This window comes from Aspergillus ochraceoroseus (genome assembly GCF_002846915.1).
Source record: "Aspergillus ochraceoroseus IBT 24754 chromosome Unknown P175scaffold_1, whole genome shotgun sequence".
NCBI lineage: Eukaryota > Fungi > Ascomycota > Eurotiomycetes > Eurotiales > Aspergillaceae > Aspergillus > Aspergillus ochraceoroseus.
Genome location: NW_024468476.1, coordinates 181,195 through 193,777, shown reverse-complemented (window position 1 = coordinate 193,777; position 12,583 = coordinate 181,195). Strand labels below are relative to the sequence as shown.

The 12,583-nt window shown below is 47.8% G+C and overlaps 6 protein-coding genes across 6 annotated transcripts; 3 read left to right on the top strand and 3 right to left on the bottom strand.

Moving 5' to 3' along the window:
- Positions 1–198: 198 nt before the first annotated feature.
- On the bottom strand, positions 199–4,920 carry fphA (putative sensor histidine kinase/response regulator). Its single transcript, XM_040900458.1, has 2 exons — positions 805–4,920; positions 199–742 (listed from the first exon to the last, which is right to left on the bottom strand). Exons 1-2 carry the CDS (start codon positions 4,450–4,452, stop codon positions 428–430), a joined length of 3,963 nt encoding a protein of 1,320 aa, XP_040755068.1. The 5' UTR covers positions 4,453–4,920; the 3' UTR covers positions 199–427.
- Positions 4,921–5,411: 491 nt separating this feature from the next.
- On the top strand, positions 5,412–5,801 carry P175DRAFT_0496831 (uncharacterized protein; the record flags this gene model as incomplete). The annotated part of the gene is made up of 1 exon (XM_040896149.1): positions 5,412–5,801. A coding segment is annotated over exon 1 (172 nt), but the record flags the coding sequence as incomplete, so codon positions are not given.
- Positions 5,802–5,873: 72 nt separating this feature from the next.
- On the top strand, positions 5,874–7,931 carry P175DRAFT_0447844 (cytochrome P450). The gene is made up of 3 exons (XM_040894394.1): positions 5,874–6,010; positions 6,101–6,709; positions 6,770–7,931. Exons 1-3 carry the CDS (start codon positions 5,933–5,935, stop codon positions 7,661–7,663), a joined length of 1,581 nt encoding a protein of 526 aa, XP_040755066.1. The 5' UTR covers positions 5,874–5,932; the 3' UTR covers positions 7,664–7,931.
- Positions 7,932–7,971: 40 nt separating this feature from the next.
- Positions 7,972–8,556, bottom strand: P175DRAFT_0488878 (uncharacterized protein; the record flags this gene model as incomplete). Its single annotated transcript, XM_040895704.1, has 1 exon — positions 7,972–8,556. One exon carries the CDS (start codon positions 8,554–8,556, stop codon positions 7,972–7,974), a length of 585 nt encoding a protein of 194 aa, XP_040755065.1.
- Positions 8,557–9,864: 1,308 nt separating this feature from the next.
- Positions 9,865–11,168, top strand: P175DRAFT_0468385 (uncharacterized protein; the record flags this gene model as incomplete). The annotated part of the gene is made up of 2 exons (XM_040894959.1): positions 9,865–10,282; positions 10,341–11,168. The coding sequence occupies 2 exons, from the start codon at positions 9,865–9,867 to the stop codon at positions 11,078–11,080; spliced, it is 1,158 nt and encodes a 385-aa protein (XP_040755064.1). The 3' UTR covers positions 11,081–11,168.
- A 154-nt stretch (positions 11,169–11,322) lies between these two features.
- Positions 11,323–12,372, bottom strand: P175DRAFT_0552985 (uncharacterized protein; the record flags this gene model as incomplete). The annotated part of the gene is made up of 1 exon (XM_040900457.1): positions 11,323–12,372. One exon carries the CDS (start codon positions 12,370–12,372, stop codon positions 11,344–11,346), a length of 1,029 nt encoding a protein of 342 aa, XP_040755063.1. The 3' UTR covers positions 11,323–11,343.
- Positions 12,373–12,583: the final 211 nt, after the last annotated feature.

Genomic DNA, 12,583 nt, shown 5'->3' with positions numbered 1-12,583 from the left:
ATGCAACAGCCATCGCTCATTTAGGCTGTTATTTCTCGATAGTTTGTTTTCCTATACTTTCCAATTGCTTGAACGATCGATACTACACATACAGTAGTTCAAGCAGGGCAAATTTGGGTCCTGAATTGGGTTGGCTCTCTGTGTCAAGTTCATAGATCGATAAAATACATATATACATATATGTATAAAATAATTATGCCCTTTTGTACCTTGCTAAACTGATATGAATGGTATATCCCTCCCAACATATATATTCTACACTTAGATGGTATCATCAGATGTGAAAAAAAGAAAATAGAGTAGCGCGCCAGGCACCCATGATTGGTGATTCCAAAAGGTTCTAAACAGCAAGGCATCATACTGCCTTAAAGATATAATGTGATGAAGTCATAAGAGCGTGTCAAAATAATATATATCCAAAAAAGGTTCACGATTTCGTGTATGGTGTGAACCATCCGCCGTTTTCCCAGTCCCCCGGCTGATAGGTAGCATTATTGCGTGCAGTCTCCGAGTGAAGACCGGCCAAAAGTGTATTCAATCGGGCAAAGTTGATGGGCTTCATGATCCATCCGTTAAACCCCACATCCATATACATCTGGGCATCCTTCTCCAATAGCGAGGCAGACACGATAAATATGGGAACACGGCGTATGAGGCCTCCTGTAGGGACTTGGCCTCCAGTCGACTCATTTTCGAATTGCCGAATTCTTTTTGTCGAATCAATGCCGTCCAGGATGGGCATCTAAACAGTTGTGAGTACAAAAATAGTTGCTCATAGAGAAAAAAAAAGGGGGGGAGGATTACCTGCATGTCCATCAACACGACATCCCACCTCCTAGGGTTATCCCGATAGGCTCTCGCGACCTCCTCGCCGTTAACCGTTAGGTGGACAGCGCAGCCAGTTTTCCCTAGGCGCTTTTGTAAGATTTTGGCATTGATTGGATCGTCTTCGGCGACTAGGACATTCAAGCCCTGCATCCTTGGATCAAAGTTAGGTATACAACCAGCTCCCGATAAAGGTGGAGAGCCCAAGGGCCTATCCAATGCTTGTGTTGAGGCTCGATCCCTCTCACGCTCCCGCTCAGCTACTTGGGGGATTGCGAGCGGCGAAGGGGTTTCAGATAGTTTTGAAGCAAGGCTAGAAATAACACCTTCGCGGGAGGCTACTGGCGAGCATTTGCCGGTGCGGAACTCATCAGCATCGCTAGATGTCTGTGGTTCTGCATTCTGCCTCCTCACAACCTTGGGATTAACCTCGCGTTTCTCGGTCTGCATGGATGGTGTGCCATTCTTAACACTGCCATGACTGCCCCCCTTTTGCGAAGATGATGTACTGCCGACCAGTACAATATCCTCCTTGGAAGGAAACGCAGTAGCAGAGTCTACCGTGCGAATGGCAAGATGTGAAATATTCGATTCGCTCTGCGGTGAATATTTAGGAACAGAGAACTGGAGGGAAATCTGGAAACGGCTTCCTTTCCCCTCCTCTGATCTCACACTTAGCTGTCCGTGCATGTTCCGAACAATCCGTGCTACGAGAGCCAGGCCCAGTCCCAGAACATTCTTCTCTCTACTATCTGAGGCAGCATCCGAAGAGTCCGGACCGCTGCCATCGAAGTAATAACTATCGTCATCCGCCGATATTTGCTCTAGCTCCTGAAATAGAGCCTCCAGCTTATCAGAAGGAATTCCGGGGCCGGTGTCTAGTACTGCTATATTTACCGTCGCCTTTTCAGTTTCAACTTCATCCCGAGAACTCCAGATTTCCACAGTAACACCACCGACAGACGTATGCTGAATGGCGTTTGAAATTATGTTTGTCATTGCCTGTCTCACACGCCGTTGATCGCCGATCACGGTCTCTGGTACTCCCGGATGGGACAGCACCGTATAGTTTAGCTTCTTGCGAGCCGCCTCGCTATTGAACATGTCTGTCGCTTGCGTAAAGGTTGTGCGCAAATCGAATGATTCATCTTTAATCAAGTCCTGTCCCTGTTCGACGTTTGTCAAATCCAAGAGATCATTGATGACGTATATCAGCGATTTGGAGGCGGAATATGACTTGGTTAGATGGTCACGAGTCTCAGTATCCAGCGCGCCTTCCAGAGCGATTTCCAAGTAATTAACGATAGCATTTAAAGGAGTTCGGACTTCATGGGCCGAATTTGCTAGCAGCAATCGCGTCAAGTTGGAGCTTTCTAATACCGCTTCTTGTTGCCGCCAAACCTTGATGAACTTTCCATACACCAAGCATAGGACTGCAGCAGTGTCCACTTCAGACTCTGTCCACTCCCTTGATTGATCAAGAACTGTCTCGCTCCACGTCTGAAAGCTCTTTCTGGGCTCCAGATGCCCGTCGGTAAATTTTTTTCCGTAAGGATTCCCACCCCATTTGACTTCGGTCAACTGGCCCTTACGGAAGAAAACGATGAAATCTATGCCGTGCGTAGACAAAGGAACATAGAGCATGCCCGAGATATCTTTGAACCCCGGGGGATAATGGAGGTCTCTGAAATCTTTCACAATATGGCTCGAACTCACAACTGAGTTGAATCGTCGCACCTTCAAGAATTCCACTAAGGCGAGCATTTCTTGTGAATGGGCAGATTTTGCCAGAATTTTGGTCTCTTCACGTATACACAAGGCGCCATAATCGGCATCAAATAACCGAAGCAGGTCATCTGAGGAAGCAACAATATAACCCGATGGATTAGCACCAGTTGGGACTGTGTTTATAAGTTTGCGGGCTTGGAGTCGCGAAGCATAGGAGAGACGCTCAATATTTCGAGACACGGTGTCGCCGATCAAGCGACACATTTTCCGGATCGCAAAGGATACCCTCATTCCGCAACTTCCATATGAGTGGAGGGAAATGAGGCCCCATAGATCACTGGGGCCGTTGATACTGATTGACATAGAAGAACGAACAGCCATGTTGGCTAGATATTTGATATGGATAGGGGACATAGCGCGAAGATAGGCATGTGTCATGTCGAGCGGCGTTTCCAGATCCTTCAAAGTGCGACAGACTAGACGAGCCGTCACCTGGTCACGGTCATACAGGAGGCGCACTTTATTAATGCGATACAGTTCACGAGCCTGTTTGGGGATATCGGCTGCAGGAAAATGCAGGCCTTTATAAAGGTCGATACTCATAGTAGGATCCACCAGCTCCGCAATAACCTTTCCATTGAATTCCGAGTCGAACTGATACACAAGGACCCGATGAAATCCAGTGAGCTCCTTGACAATTCCAACTGTAATGTCCATGAGGGTTTCCATGTTCTCTGCACGGGACAGTTGCTCCTGTATTTGGCTAACGATGCTAAAAACTTCCATGGCGGCTGCTTCGCCTTTGCGCCTACGCGCACGGCGCAAAATTCGCAGAGGCTGACTGGTATTCACGGTGCTACCGGCGAGTTGCTCGGGGGTTGGGTGCACCCCCATGGTATCGGCGGGGCCAGTTGGCGACGCCCGACCTGAAGTGCTGAAAGGGTTGCTTTGATCATCCTCCAGTTCAAACTCACAGACAATTAACCCATCGATTGAGGGGCTGACGTGGATCGCGCACCAGACGCGAACGGTATGACCGACGGGCTGATTGATGGTGAGGATGAAAACTTCTGGCCCATCGACAGACGGGTCATACCCTTCATCCCGGACAAAATCAACATGGTCAAGAAAGAGATCGGCCTGGTCTTCTGGCAGAACCTCGCAAAAAGTCTCCAAGGCAAATAAACTACTAGGCGAGTAGCCTAGGATATCTTCGGAGTTCTCACTCGCAATACGAACGGATAGCTTTTCGTCTGCCTCCTCGCGCAGGGCAACAAGTGCTCCAAAACTTTGGATCGCGCCGGGGATATGAATTGGCTCATCTTCACATGCCTTGAACGAGTCGACGGTTCTCCCGGTTACGACGGCGTGACCGTCAGATGTGACTATATGGCGGAATCTGGTGGTCACCAACCGTGGCTGGTGATCATCATCCGACGATGGTATATATCTCGGCCTGAGAGCTTCAGTGGCGTCTGCATTGTTCGATTCCGGGTTCGAAGAAATTTCCGACACCAGTTGGGATGTTGGGCAGGAGTCGTCGGGTGTTTGTCTGATTTCGCCACTTAACGACACAGAGTCTGTATTTGTGTCCGATTGCGACTGGATCTGGTTCCACGTTTCAGAATCGATGATGGAATATTGACGGGCCGTTCCAGCGGGAGAAAGGGGATTGGTCTGGGATTGGGATTGAGAATCGCTGGGCGGGCTGGGATCAAAAGAGACCAACGACCTAACCGGGAAGACTCTATCAGTGACACCAGGGCCCAGATCCTGGGTAGACACAAGAATTTGCTCTTCTGTGGCCCCTGGTTGTGCATGAGAAGCGGAGGGATATTCTGGGCCATGAGCTTCATCCCTAGGCTGACTTGCGACAGGAGAATTAGCGCCGGATGACATCTTCTAAAGAGGAGCGCAGAGAACAGCGCAAAACACAAGACAGGATGACGATAACCCGTACATCTGAGGGGGGAAAGATGTTGCCAAACAAGCGCTAGGTGCTTTGCGCAAGTGAATGCATGTCAATCTCGGGGGGTTCGGATACAGGAAGCGAAGACAAGGATAACCCACAAAAGGAAAAAAAAGAGAGAGAGAGAGAAAGATCTGGAGAGGGGTGAATTGGACCAAGGATCAACGCGGGGCACGTGGCGGGACAGAAAGCCGTCGTCGTGACTTTTACTTTGTATGATGGCTGAATGTCGATCGGAATAGACACCAAGTGAGGGTTCGGGAACGCTAAGTTGGAAAGGGAAGGAAGTGGCTCGCACTAGGACTCGGAAACCCAACCGAGAGTATTCAGGTAGTGAATTTGGAAGAGGAGGACGGAGGGGATGATGATGAGGATGATGATGAGGATGATGATGAGGATGATGGAGGGAAGAGGGAGAAGAAGGGACCTGTCTGTCCATCTGCCCAGTTTTTCCAGTTTTCCCAGTTTTCCCAGTTTCCGGTTTTCAGTTTCCAGTTTCCAGTTTCCAGTTCCCAGTTCCCAGTTTTCCCTAGCAGGTTCCCGTTTGGGGTCAAATTGGTACTATCCCCACTTAGGAAATAGATGCTAGATCGCGGCAATCCACAAATCTACCGTACTGTAACCCCTGAGTCACAAAGGATCTCTCTCTACAACACATTCTGGATAGTGAATCCAATATTCCCCTGTTGAGCACCCTGACCGGATAAACCTATAAATCCGAAATTTGGTAGCAGTCACGGGATTGCCCAGGCGGATTCGGATTCCGCCAATTAGATGCCAACTCCACAGGAGCCAAGAGGCCTGATTATCATGACGTCATAACTTATATATATATACTGTATAATGTATGGGATATAGGGTAGTCTAGAATATCCATTCCTACAAGAGGGAATCATGGACTGGAATTCTAGAGTTGAATTAGTATTCTTATACGGTACTATATCCCACTTGATTAACATATACTAAGGTTTGGCACTGATGTATTACCTCCGTAGGGAAATACGAGAAGCGTACCTTTCTAGAATGGCCACGCCGGTACTGGTGGACAGATGTCTTCTATGGATATCTACCGGATATTGCTGTCATTCCTCACTATCTACAGTGATATTATTGTGGATGGTTGCCTCCCCCGCTCGAGAGTCAGCACTACCTACCCATAAAAGAAACGCGGTTAAAGAGGGAAGTAATTGTGTAATTTGATAATCTAGATGGGCTCCCTAACCCTAATATCGCCCTCAACTGGGCCGAGACTAGCCGTCCCAGACATTACCCCGTTGGCCCGAATATAAGCGAGCTTTCTTCTACAGAGCAGAGAGTACCTCACAATGACGCTGGGGCTGGGGAATGTTATTTATCTGGGGTGCAGGACTGGGGAAATTTCATTCGTATTCAAAGTGATTTTTATTCGAAATGTTTGCAGATTATCTAACCCAAACTGTTGTGCCGGCATCTCTGTCTATGAGACTGTTGGCTGGATTCCTGCTTCTTGTATGTCCCTTTTAAACAAGCAAGCAATGATAGACGTAGGTCATTCCCGGAGAATTTACTTACTGATTATGATTATATATTCGCATATAGATATCGATATGGGTTATCTACTACAGACTGCTCCATCCCCTCTCAAAAGTGCCTGGCCCCTTCCTCGCCTCGGTTTCTCCCTTCGTTCAGCTCTATCATGGACTCCAAGGAGACCGTCACTTGTGGATTCATGACCTGCATCAGCGATACGGTCCAAACGTTCGCCTGGCGCCGAATTTTGTATCCTTTAACTCAGTAGAAGGGCTGCACAAAATTTATGGGCATGGAAATCGGTTTAGAAAGGCTGACTTCTATAATGGATTTACCGCGATTAAGGGGGTCTATAACACACATAATTCCATTGACAAGTTCGTTCACGGACGAAAAAGACGTGTACTCAGCCAGGCCTTCTCCGATAATGCGCTGAAAGGTATGGAAGATGTCATGCTGCTCCATGTGCGGCAGCTTTGCTCTATCCTTGGCAATAATCAGCCCGAGAAGGGTCACATCGCGGGAGAGAAAACGTTCAATATGGCGAATTGGTTTGGGTATTTGACATACGATGTGATGGGGGAACTTTGCTTTGGTAAGAGCTACGATATGTTGATTGATGGTGCCAAACGACGGATGATTCACCTAGTGGACAGGGCGGCGTACAGACACTATGTGGTAAGTAACCTTTGTTCCATGGCACAGATGGATACATCGGGATAACGGTATTCTATGCAGTGTGGACTTTGGATGCCCCTGGATCGCTGGAACCTCGACAAGTTCTTCATTCGACGTCTGACGAAGGACCGGTGGAACTTCATTATGGAGTCTCGTCAGGAAGCCAACCAACGTGCCAAAGAGCGGACATCGTTGGGTTTAGATGCGAAGAAGGATTTTTTCTATTATCTCCTCAATGCTCGAGACCCTGAAACCGGCAAAGGGCTTGCAACCCAGGAACTCTGGGGGGAAGCTAATGTGCTCATGATTGCGGGCAGTGATACAACCTCGACTAGTTTGGCAGCGTGCATGTTCTATCTGGTCCGCCACCCACATGCAATGGAAAAGCTGAAGAATGAAGTCCGTGCTCATTTTGAGGACGTGGAAGAGATTGTCTCTGGAGCTCGCCTGAACCAACTCACGTATCTCAAGGCATGCATTGACGAGGCGATGCGACTTGCACCTGCTGTACCTGGGTCTATTCCTCGGGAGGCGGCCGAGGAGATGGTTACTGTCGAGGGGGTGAATTTACCAGAAGGCACTGGGTGCGGTACTCCAGCATATTCTATTCATCGGAGGCCAGAATACTATCGACAACCATTAAGCTACATTCCCGAACGCTGGCTTGAAGGTTCTGAATGCAAGACAGCTACGGAATTCTGGACTGTGTCGAGGGAAGATGTTGAACTTGCTCGCAAGGCGTATTGCCCGTTCAGCATCGGTCCTCGAGGATGTATCGGAAAGGGTATGGCATTGATGGAACTTCGACTAACCCTCGCTAGAGTTCTTTTCTCGTTCGATATTGAAGTTGCTGACTCGACTGGCGAGGATGAAAATGGCCATTACAAGTTGGTTGATCACTTTGTTGTGTCGAAGAACGGCCCGAATGTTACTGTACGCAATCGACAGTTTTAACATTAATAGCTTACGGAAATGAATTCATTGCTCTTCAAGAGGTGTGAGCCTGGGATGAGTTGTGACTGGCTGGAGTATTGTCTTCAAAGATGATTCTCTGAGTAGGATGCAGCGAACACTGCTGAAAATAGAGGGCAAAAAGCAATGTACAAAATCTGCAAGTAAACCTCATGAACAATTAGCTAGTATCGAGACTGGAGTGCGTAGGGGTTAAAACCCTCTGGTATCAATGCAGGGAACCTTAACATCTATTCCTTTGCTTTCAAAGACCGATGGATTGATGATAAGGAACGAGCTACCTTAGAGGTTTATAAATCTTGGTTCTGCTCCGCCTCTTCTTCCTCTTCTTCCTCTTCCTCGTCTTCCTCCTCCCCCTCCTCATCATATTCGTTTTCGGATTCATCCTCCTGTGTATCAATATCATGCTCGAATTTGGCCATATCCTCTTCATCTATTTCCACCTCATCACTGTTTATAGGCTCATCTAGTTCCACATCCGTCGTTGCCGAATCCATATCAAAGAAATCATGGCGCAAAAGCCGGTTCTGAGGAGCTAGATCCGAAGCCTCGAACAACAAATCAAAGGTATCACAGCAAGCTCGTGTTGTCGAGCCATTGTCATCAAATTGGAGAATTGAGTACTCGCACTCTGCATCGGCAGCTTTGAACTTAGGGCATTGCAGGGCGATTAGCGTCGAGAGGCACGGCAAGTGGGCGGTATCAAAGGTTGGTAAATGAGCTGAACCATCACCTGCAATGCAAAGTGTAATGGCCGAGCAACTCGACGGATGAAGAGGAAAGATTTCATCGAATACATGTGATGGAGGACACTGCACGGCTGATGATATATGCACAGCCGCGAGCATGAATAGGCTCACTCGGTAAATGGCCATGTTGAGAATCAAAGTGGAATGAAATCAATGGAGTAAGAGCGTAAACAAGCCCTCAGCTTTACCTGATATATAGGTGCATGAACAAAGCCCAAACTGGAAGATACAGCAGGTTACCCTCGTTTGAGCCCTCGAATGTAAAGCACATTCAAGGCGAGAAAGTGTGGTATGTTATTTCTAAATCTCTCTTCAGACGTCAGACGTCACCAGTAGAGTCTTGGGCAAAAGGCTCAATTGGTACTGCTACGGAGCCAGCGGAGTTAACTCAGCTCTGGATCCTCTAATCCTGGTCATTTTAGATCATATTGAGCATCCTTTATGTTAGATGTTTTGTGGCTGGCGTGGTTCCCTACCTATTCTACAAAGCTGCAAGTAAACCCCGCATCGGTGTAACATGCGCATGTTTGCCATAGCTGGGGAATCTGTCAGCTGGATAGGTATGCACTGGGTGTCAGATATTCTGCAGGATTCTTTCGTGATCACAGAGATGCATATATTTCGAAATACACTGTCTGGGCGGTAGGGAATAGGCCGGGGATAACAGCTGAGGCGCCAGCATGAACCATCACGGCTGACTGAACGCAACAAGGATATCTCTCATGTAAGGTAATTTTTACCGACAGGAAACCTGGTTGCTTGATATAGGTGAATAGCAATGGTGTGGTTTACAGAGGCATTGGATTCAAATAAATTTCCAATGGAGACCGGAGAAAAAAAGGGGCAAAACTGGAGAAGTGAAGAGCAACGGGAAAAACATATCAAGACCAAACTATATTCTTTTTCTTAGTCTCTATTATCAAGCAGAGTCTATCGTTCAATATGAGCTTCTCCCAAATTGCCGTGGTTGATCAAGAGTGCTATCAACTGCTTTCTGATGGAACCGTCAAACAGCTCGTCCACGAATCGAATACCGAGTCCTGGAAAGTCATTGACAAGAACCCTGACAATGCTCAGATTGCTGGCAATGTACCAGTCGGCCTCCGTCTGAAGAATGGCGACGTATATAGATTTGTGCGCACCTGGAACCGCATTGGTAGTAACGCTACCATGCTCTGGGGCTGGAAGGGCAGTTTCTGGCAATGGCAAAAGGGGTCCGGGAAGCTCTGGTATGAGGGTTATGATACTCACGGCAAATGGGAGGTTCGCGACACAAATCCCCTTACTAAAGACCTTGTGTCCGTCCAGGGTGCTATCTACCAGCTGTCAGAGGATGGCAAGATTACTCACTATCAGAGCCCTGGCAGCTGGAATGTGATTGACAGCGACGGAACCAACACTGCAATTGTCACCGACAACAAAACACTCTTCAAAATGCAAAAAAACGGTCTCATCTACCGGTTGGATGGGCAGAAATGGGAGCGGATTGGGGCGGATCTGCGTACTGTGGAGATCGCAGCTGGAGATGCCGGCCTATTCCAGCGGCAGAAAGATGGGAGATTATACAAATACGTTGGACAAACGTCATGGCAGCTCAGTGATCCGCATCCTGACAATACTCATCTTGCTATTGCTAGTTCTGCGTATCGAGTCAACAGCAAAGGCGAGATCTATATCCTTCGCAATAACGGAATCTGGGAATTACTCAAGGATACTCCTAACAACACGTCGCCAAAGGAAAGCCCAGTCGGAGTTCAGCCGGAACAAGTTTATGATGGGGGCTACCCTAATTCTTCCCAGGTTCTCCTACGGATCGGAAACGGAGCTGCTGGCCAAAGCGGGCTTATTCAAGGTAAGCCGGCCTACAATATCGGATTTAACCAGTAAATAGTTTCTAATCACTGCAATAGACCTGGGAGAAGCATTCATTAAGTACCGCGTTGCACATGGCTTCCCTCCCTTCAAGGTTGCCTGGTATAAGAGTGACACGACAGAGTCGATCAGGTACCTCAAGGATGGTATTGTCGACGTCGCGATCACCTATACGCCTGCCGCTGAAGATATCGCAATCAAACAGGGCATTGCGCAGTCGCCTAGCCATTACCTATTTCGAGAGCATTTGATGGTCGTAGGACCTAAATCGAACCCAGCCAAGCTGAATCCAACCTCGGATATTATAGACGTAATGACAGCCCTGTATACAGCTGCTGAAGCTGGGAATACAACCCCCCCTGTCCGGTTCCTCAGCCGTTATGATAAGTCAGCTACCAATATAAAGGATTCGGAACTCTGGATTAAGATTGGCCAGGTGCCATGGGCAAGCAAATACTCGACATGGTACCACCAATATGTGGCGTATCCCACCCAAGCGCTGGCTGCAGCAGCTGCATTGCAGGAATACACATTAACGGACTGGGGTACCTATCTATCCGTGGATAAGAGCGTGCAGCAGCAACTGATAATCTACAAACGCGGTAGCGACAATGCGGGAGATCTGCTACTTATGCCTGCGCATCTTCTTGTCGGGACCAAGGCTCAAGACCTTGCTTTGGCGAAGGAATTCGCTTCGTGGGCGACTAGCCAGGAAGGCCAGACTGTGATCAAGGAATTCCGCAAGGCCAGTGAATTAGTCTATTCTCCCGCGCCTTGATTTTTTTCATGTGTAAATAGCAATTAGCTATATAGCTTGAGAATGCCGTACTTTGATGCGATATGGTTCCTGTTTTATCAAGGTTTCTCTGCAATATTGTTCATTTTTATGTTAAGTACACATTTTATTCTGTTACAGACGTTCCAGACCCTCCGTATTACATATATACAAATTTGAAAAAAAAAGTTCAAGATATTTGTCGAGCGGTGGTGCACGTACCCTGACGAGGGCCAGTGGAAACAGTCACGATTTCACTCAATTTTCTACTTAATCTTTAAAATCAAGTCATTGTCACTCTTAGCAAATGTAGCAGCCCTGGTGCTCTTCATGGAGCAACGGGAGGCCATCCCTGTACTCCGAGCATGTTCTCTGATGGCCAGGACGCAGCTAGGGTTCCTCAAACACATTTGGACACAGACGTCCATTTGTTGCTGATTGGAAGAAATCCGTAAAGCACCGCTCGGGTTTCCTCCACCAGTGCATCCTACATATGATGCATAGTAATGCCCTCCTGGATATGGACCATGCACGGTTCCAGCACCACAACCAGGAATAATCGGAGCCTTGGGCTTCTCCGTTTTGGGGGGTTTCGGGCACTTGGGACATTTGGGGCATGTTTTGCGACATCTCTGACACTCCTTCCTCTTTGCATCATTAATTTTGCGATTGCACTCGGTGTCTTTATCCTGCTGGCACTGCTTGATCTTGCGATTACATTCGGTGTCTTTATCCTGCTGGCACTGCTTGATCATGCGATTGCATTCGGTATCCTTGTCCTGCTGGCACTGCTTGATCTTGCGATTGCATTCCGTATCCTTGTCCTGCTGGCACTGCTTGATCTTGCGATTGCATTCGGTATCTTTGTCCTTCTGGCATTGCTTGACTGCATCTGTAATCTTTTTGTTGCATTCATTCTCGTCTTCATGGAGTGGGATTAAAGCCATTGTCTTTGTACCGGCGACTGCTGGATTTGAAGTGACATAAAGGGTACATATTCCTCCAACTGTGTCCATCCAATATGCTGTCACACAGTTGGGATCGAGGTTGCAGGCTTGGGCGCAACTGAGCGGATTCGGTTGCCTCGTTGCCGCAAACTTGATCTCCTTATCGCACACTACCTGGTATTGTTTTTTACCAAAGGTCACAGGTGAATTACCAACCCCAGGGCAACAATCACTATACGCTGCAGCGCCAGTTTGGCCGCCAGAAGCGCATTTTGCCTGGGCCTGTTGGGCGATAACAATACCTGGAAAGGAGATCCCCAGGAGAAGTCGTTGTGCAAGTAAAAGCATATTGCGCTATCAGTCCGATATGAAAAAACCAATATCAGTCAGACAGAGAGTGTGTCTTTATCCGAAAATAAGTAGAATGTGGTTGTGAAATAGGCTTTAACAGTGACCGGTGCTCGCCAAAGGTTAATGCATTCATCCTTTTATGAACTGATCGGAGTAGACAAAGTCAGCATTAAACCAATGGCCTCAAAATTCCCGCGACAAACAGTTG

Excerpts from the sequence above, each read along its gene's own strand:
- fphA (XM_040900458.1), bottom strand. The coding sequence starts at position 4,452 with ATGTCATCCGGCGCTAATTCTCCTGTCGCAAGTCAGCCTAGGGATGAA. Across the intron at positions 743-804 it reads TCGTGTTGATGGACATGCAG|ATGCCCATCCTGGACGGCAT; the intron begins GTAATCCTCCCC and ends ACAACTGTTTAG.
- P175DRAFT_0447844 (XM_040894394.1), top strand. The coding sequence starts at position 5,933 with ATGTTTGCAGATTATCTAACCCAAACTGTTGTGCCGGCATCTCTGTCT. Across the intron at positions 6,011-6,100 it reads TGGCTGGATTCCTGCTTCTT|ATATCGATATGGGTTATCTA; the intron begins GTATGTCCCTTT and ends ATTCGCATATAG. Across the intron at positions 6,710-6,769 it reads CGGCGTACAGACACTATGTG|TGTGGACTTTGGATGCCCCT; the intron begins GTAAGTAACCTT and ends TATTCTATGCAG.